Source organism: Buceros rhinoceros, unplaced genomic scaffold (genome assembly GCF_000710305.1).
Source record: "Buceros rhinoceros silvestris isolate BGI_N320 unplaced genomic scaffold, ASM71030v1 scaffold8051, whole genome shotgun sequence".
NCBI classification, from domain to species: Eukaryota; Metazoa; Chordata; class Aves; order Bucerotiformes; family Bucerotidae; genus Buceros; species Buceros rhinoceros.
The window spans coordinates 97,729-104,499 of record NW_010392590.1 but is presented as its reverse complement, the minus strand read 5'-3'; the positions used below and the strand labels follow the sequence as shown (position 1 = coordinate 104,499).

The 6,771-nt window shown below is 48.1% G+C and overlaps 1 protein-coding gene across 1 annotated transcript in view; it reads left to right on the top strand.

The window, feature by feature from the left end:
- Window positions 1–5,173, top strand: part of LOC104500837 (cytochrome P450 2W1) — a gene marked incomplete at its 5' end in the record, with an annotated part of 5,737 nt that extends 564 nt beyond the window's left edge. Inside the window, 5 exons of the mRNA XM_010144556.1 lie at window positions 672–845; window positions 1,842–1,983; window positions 2,372–2,556; window positions 3,085–3,226; window positions 4,983–5,173. Coding sequence (XP_010142858.1) covers window positions 672–845; window positions 1,842–1,983; window positions 2,372–2,556; window positions 3,085–3,226; window positions 4,983–5,173 — 834 coding nt within the window. The remainder of the gene's footprint in view (window positions 1–671; window positions 846–1,841; window positions 1,984–2,371; window positions 2,557–3,084; window positions 3,227–4,982) is intronic.
- Between the last annotated feature and the right edge of the window lie 1,598 nt (window positions 5,174–6,771).

Below are 6,771 nucleotides of genomic sequence, written 5' to 3'. Positions count from 1 at the left end.
TTCAAACCCAGCCATTATGCCTAAAATGTGACAGTTCTCCGTATGCCAGCCTGGTCACTAAAATGTGCTGCCAGATTCTCCTTTGCTAATCTCTTTTTGAACCACCCTGTTCTAAAATAAGAACGGAACTATGGTTATTTTAGCTCCACAGGTATTTTTTCGCTTTAGCAACATAATTGCACCATCTAGGCTTTCTTTGCCTCTGCTGCATTTTTCTAAAAAGACACATTCAGTGTTGATGGTTAGATGAGACTTCACAGACTGCATTAAAAACGCTTCCTTGGAGAGCACCGGGAAAACTTTGCTTAACTTCAAGTTATCATACCCAGTCCTTCCTAACTTATGTTGGAAAAAACTAACTGGCCTCATACTGCTCCAAACTGGCTGGTGGCCTGGCACACTGGAGCCCCAGCTCTGTTGAGAAGCTGTTACTGGTAGACGCTCTGTTCACACAGAACAGCATAAATGCTTCAAATTGGGTAGCACTAAATAGAGGCTCAGAGGTTGCGGAGCCTTCCCTCATCAAAAGCTTCCCAGGAAGTTCCTGGGATGTCAAGATACGACTACTGCAAGACAAAACTCAACCGAGAGGTCATGCCTTAGGAAGAAGTTTTTTCAGTATGCTGATACTTCCACAGAGTTAATGCTTCTCTTTTTTAATCCCTCATTAGTATTTCAATTTCTACCCATTCCTTGGATTTCTCTTCAAAACTCACAAGATTATGCTTGGGAAAATAGAAGATGTGCGCGTCATTTTAAGGCAATACATGAAGGCAAGCAGGGAGGATATAAATGAGAACAGCGTGAGGAGCTACATTGATGCACTGATATTCAAGCAACAAGAGGTACCTGACTGCTTAGCTCCGGTGACTGCTTGCAATGCCTCCTTAGGATTTCCTGCCTAAAACAGTCGCTCAGTCTTGATTCCAGTCGTGCATGTAAACCTATCGAAATCCACGCTGTTATTCCAGTGATACTGAAGTTAGACAGCGGTCTCATACAGTTGGTGTAATTTACTGTGGGGATTTTTCTATCAAAGTTAAGATATGAAAACCACTGTCTCAGTCCTGAAACAGCAGCAGTGACATGTCAGATCAGCTCCTTGTTCCCAGTACTGACTGCATGAATTCACAGGAAAGCTGATTCTGCCTTTCTAAGGCAACAAATCAATTAATCAACAATACTGTTGCTCCAAGGTGAATCAAACACTTGAAGTTCTTGACTGATAAATCATCAGTACAAGTCCTAGCCCTGCCCTGTATCTTACTTCAGTAGAGACTTGGCACTTTTGCACATCAGTTGATTTCATTCAACACGAACTATTTGGGCTCTGAGTTTTTAATTCCTTCCAACTGGAGCTGGGCCAGCCTTAGGCACTAAGTGTCCTACCCAGCTATGTGGAGGAAGGGCCAGTACAGTCCTAAAGCCCAGCAAAAGTGGCCTGAAAGGTCATTTTGAACATCGTTGAGGATTCAAAAGTGCCCTTGGACCTAGGGTGGGCTGCATCTCCTTCTGTACAGGGGAGAGACCGGGCTCTTTCCAAACCTGTGAGGTTGAGTCCAGGAACAGCAGCTGGCCCTGGGCTGGTCCACGAACAGCAGCTCCCACCCTGCTTCTGGGTGGAGGTGGATGCTGAGCCAAAACCCCACACCATGCCTTCCATCTTTGGTGCTCCCACCTTTGGTGCAAGCTGCGCGTTCAAGATCAGGTCTGTTTTATCGCCCAGTTCACAAACACAAGATCACGGTCAGCGGTGCCGTAAGCTATGCAGTATTTCCCAGGCTTGCTGAATACTGAGACTGGTGGTTTTAAGACCTTTCTTACCACTTGTGTTTTTCAAGGAGAAAAACAAGAAAGATAGCCTCTTCCATGATGACAACTTAATGGCGTCCATACTCGACCTGGTCATGGCAGGAACAGAGACCATTGCCACAACGCTCCAGTGGTCCATCCTGCTGATGATGAAATACCCGGAGATTCAGAGTGAGCTCCTTTTACCTGCACTCTGCCCGTGGCGTGGCTGTCTGGGGAGGGGAGAGGCCTGGTCTCAGATCCACAGAAGCTCTTGTGCCTTAAGGGCTGATTCCCATCTCTGTATTGTTATGAACCCTGATGTGATTAGATGCCAATCAAAGTCACCACAAAATAGTCCCTTTGCCTTCCTAGGGGACAGGATGAGTGGAGACCCAAGTATGATGCTGGGGAAACAACCCACCCATATGCCTGAGCTAGAAATAGGGAATACTCAGCCTGGTGTTTTAAGAACCCTTTCCGTCCAAACCCTGAAAAAATTAGGTTTCTCCCCAAACTGAATCCAAGAATGGAGTTAGCTTCCCTGCTGAGGCACATCCCTTCTGTTTGTTCCTTCCAGAAAAGGTGCAGGAGGAGATTGGGAGAACTGTCAAAGCTGGAAGCTGGGCCACGTATGAGGACCGGAAGAACATGCCGTTTACAAATGCGGTGCTACACGAAGTGCAGAGGTTTATCACCCTCCTGCCCCATGTTCCCCGCTGCACTGCTGTTGACACCCACTTCAGGGGCTACTTCCTTCCCAAGGTAGGTAACTGCTCCATCCCAAGAACACACCACCCTCCTCATTTTTGCTAGTGCTGTTCCAGACTGGCTTCTTTAGAGGGGATGATAGGACTGAAGCCCAAAGTAAGAATGCCAAATCACTTCCAGAAGAGTTTGTTCGTCTCCAGGGACTACATTGAGTCCAGAGAGATTGGTGTTATAGGACTCAATCCAGCTCCTCTCACGCTCAGGGCTTACCTCACTCCACGAGTGACCCTGTTTTACCTCCTTGATGCCATCTGCACAGTGAAGCATCTGCCAAGGAATTTACAGGATCGGACCCCCTGCTTGAGGTTTTCAAAGCACCTCATAGAGTTTGGCTTCAGCCCTTGACACTGCTGGGAAAATCTCACTGAATTCTCTTTCCGCTGGCTGATGGGATAAAACCCTCTGGGCCTCCACCTACCCCAAGTGAAGTAAATCTCCTGGGACACTGAAGTCTGTGTCACAAAATGAATTGGAACAGAGCACTTTTGCTATCTTTTGTGCCTTCATGTACTTTTCTTCCAGGGCATAATTGTAATTCCATCGCTTACCTCAGTGCTGATGGATAAGACGCAATGGGAGACACCACATCAGTTCAACCCCAACCACTTCCTTGATGCTGAAGGGAATTTTGTGAAGAGAGAGGCTTTCCTGCCCTTCTCCACAGGTAACCAAAGGGCTGACCTGCACAGAGCTGAGGCTGTGGCAGGGCCATTTTATTACAAAATACACTAACATGGTCTTCATAGCTAAGCAGCGCCTTTAACCTGGTCAAAAAGCAACCAGGCAACTGAATGGAGTCAATTATTCTGCACTCAGGCAAATGGCTGCTCCCAGAGCACACCTCTCCCACCACGGAAGGGGCTGATTCCCAAAGGTTCAAGAGAATAGAAGACAAAGAGATATAATGCACCCAAAAGAAGGTGGAAGAACGCCTTAAAGCTGTCAGGAGTAGGTGGACAATCAGACAGGACTGGTGGGGCTGCCAGCATAGGTGTGTGCAGGGTTGTGTGAGCTCCTCTGGAAGTGAGGGTACAATCCAGGGACCCTCAAGTCCTGTCTTGAGGCAAATCCCACAGGTGAGTGGGTCTGAAGGCCTCATCCATTGCCCACCAGAGCCAAGGAGGCGGGTCCCCATAAGCCTTGCATTTTGGCTGGGTTATTACAGCCAGCCAAGACCCAATATAGGAAGAAGTACATCAAACTGTATTAGTCTCGCTGTCAAATCTTAAATCCAAGTCCCTTGGACAGTGATTCTTCCAGTGGCACTTTTATGACCTGCCAAGGATTCCCAGAAAGACCTGTTATTTTAGAGAGAGAAGCACAGCACCGTGGCTAGGGGAGGTGATAGGACACTTGGCATCCTGACACTACCTCCAACTGTCATTTTGGTCAAGTCGCAATCTTTTTCTTTTGTTTTTTAAATCTCAGTTTCTCCTGCAGAATAGGATTAACACTCCTTCTCTGGAGGCTCATAAACCCAAGCCCTTTGAGACTCAAACTGAGCTAATGTTAGGAACAGTTGTTAGATATTAGGAACTCTCCCTTGAGCCATCCTAAAAGAAGAAATATCACCTACACTTAAGAGCCTTCCTGACAGCCATAAATGCTTCCAGAAGTTGCCGATTTCCAGAAATGGCTGTGCCCAGCCCGTGCCCTCGGTGGCTGCAGCTTTGTGCACTACAAGAAGGCACAGCCGGATGGAGAGGTTCTTGCTGGGACTTTAACAAATCCCAGCACTGCAGGAGCCCTTAAGTACTTTAAAGGGAGATTTTCCGCAGAATCCTACAAATCCTCACGAGTAACCTTACACTTCCCAGCTGTTCCTCTGAGGGGATTCCAGGATGTGCTCCAACCACAGACCCTCAGCAGTGCCTTCTGACGTTAGGAAGCCCGTCCTCGCTGTCCACCAAGTGCTTCACCCCTACAGGGACCGTCATGGGAGGGCTGAGAATCTAGGACAAAGAGTGGGTAGGAAAGAAGAAACAGTCTTTTCTAAAAGTGGGATGTTAGGATAAATTCCACAGGAAAAGTGAGTTTCAAACCATTCCGCTTTGGGAGGAAGTGGCATTTGTCTAGCAGGCTGCTTTTCAAATAGAAAGGGTTAAAGATGCTGAGAGGTTGGTAGAGCTAAGGAGAGGAGAGGGCACTTCATAAATGCCTAATGACCCTGTAACATGGCTGGGTCTTGCTGCTGCAGGCAGCTGTGGGATGAGAGACCGGGCAGGCACACTGTGCCAGTGTGACGGGGACAGCTGCCTCGAGCCACATGGGCTCCTCTACTCCAAAACACTCTGCCGTGTTTCAAGGTTTCACTCTGCTTCCATTACAACCTCTCAGATGCTAACGTGTCTCTGTGTCTAACGTGTCTAACATCCCAGTCTGAACTTTCCATCAAGTCAACACACTGCTATCATCTGCAGGGCGAAGGAACTGCATTGGAGAAAGCCTCGCCAAGATGGAGCTGTTTGTCTTCTTCGTAGGGCTGCTTCAGACGTTTACTTTTCAACCCCAGCCAGGAGTTTCAGAGTCTGACTTGGACCTTACTGTCCCCCAAACAACGTTCACATTAAGGCCTCAGCCTCAGGCAACCTGTGCTGTCCTGCGTGAATAACTACAGTCTTGCTGAAGAGCAACGCCACAAGAGGGGAAGCTGCTTAGACCCACCTTAGCTATGCTAGGAGTCACCATCCCCCCACCCTGCCACATCACCTTCTTTCATATCCCCTTCCCACTGTCTCCATCCACTCCCTCTCCACTACACCTCCACCACGACATCTGCCCCCTAGGTTGCTGAACCCCTCTTTGCTCCTGTGCTGTGCAGGGTGCATCAATTAGAAACCACGATCATGGCTGGCAAACACAGGATTCTTCCCAAGACAGACCATTCATGGAGCCAATGGAGGGACCAAGGAGAGGGTCTGGTGAAGAGGATGCAGCCCATGAACAGCAGGTGTGACACCCAGGCTCCCATGACAAAGCAGCGAGGTTCATAATGCTGCAGAAATCTGCCCAAAATCCTGAGGAAAGATGCACCACCGTTTGCTGGAAGAACAGAAATACACTGCGGGTCACACACTTGAACCATCCGCAGGTACCTCCTGAACACTCCCAAGCTCCCTAATTATCCATAGCTTCCCACAACCCCCTACCAGGCTAGGCAGCCAGGTCAGACCCAGTGAAAACACAGACTGATTCATGTGGTTGGAGGACAGAACTCTTTCTGCCTTGGAACAGCATCCTGAAAGATGCCCCAGAGTCTGCAAACCTGTTTATAAGCAGGTGCTGCTGCCACCAAGTTCAGCACGGCTTCACAGTCCGAATGAAACCAGATCTGCATTTCTACGTTTGCAGTCTAAATCGTAAGGCCACATGAGATATGTACCAGCAACTCACCATCAAAGGGTAATGATACAGAAAAATAAACAAAACCCATTTCTAGTTCTAGGCATCTCTGTTTTCCTGACCTCGTTAAACAGGAGCAAACGCTGTTCCTCTCTTCAGACCTGCTGGGTAACATCACGAGCCAGCACCAGCAGTGAATCTGGTATGTGGGAAGGTCTGGCCATTGGAACCAGCCTTGCAACTGCCCTCCAAACGGGGTCTAACTCCACAGTGCCGGTATCGTACACACACGTGCAAGGGGAACTGCGATCAGGGAGCAGACAAGACCCAGGTTTGGTTGTTTTCCTGCCGCGGTAGCTTTGTCTGCCTGTTGTCCTTGTTGGTAGCGCTCTTATCTGTCATCACATTCCACAATCTTATTCCAGTGCCATTTATCTGCCTGGGAATTGCCACTTCTCCATGTGCATTTTCTTACCGTGCTTTATCACATCGTTTGTTACCCCCTTCATGGGATCCCAATAAAGTTTTAATCCCATGTCTTCATTATGTTTCATATGCCTGTCACCCAATTTGCATTGCGCAGAAATGATCTTGAGTCCAGAGTGGCAACAAATATCATAAATTTTACTTACGTCTCATGGGTGAGAGGTTCTGCACACATCAACTCAGTGGAGGAAGTCTTGGCCTTGCTAAAAGGAAAACTTTTGCCTTTGGTGTTAGAGAGGCCAGGACTGTTCTGTTCCAGCCTCCTCCAAAAGCAACATGAACTCAAAAGACAGATATGGCAACAATCTAGTGCTCGGGGTGGGGACAAAATTGGGCTAGGTTCAAACCTGCACAAGTTCCCTGGTGGAACCTCAGTCCTGA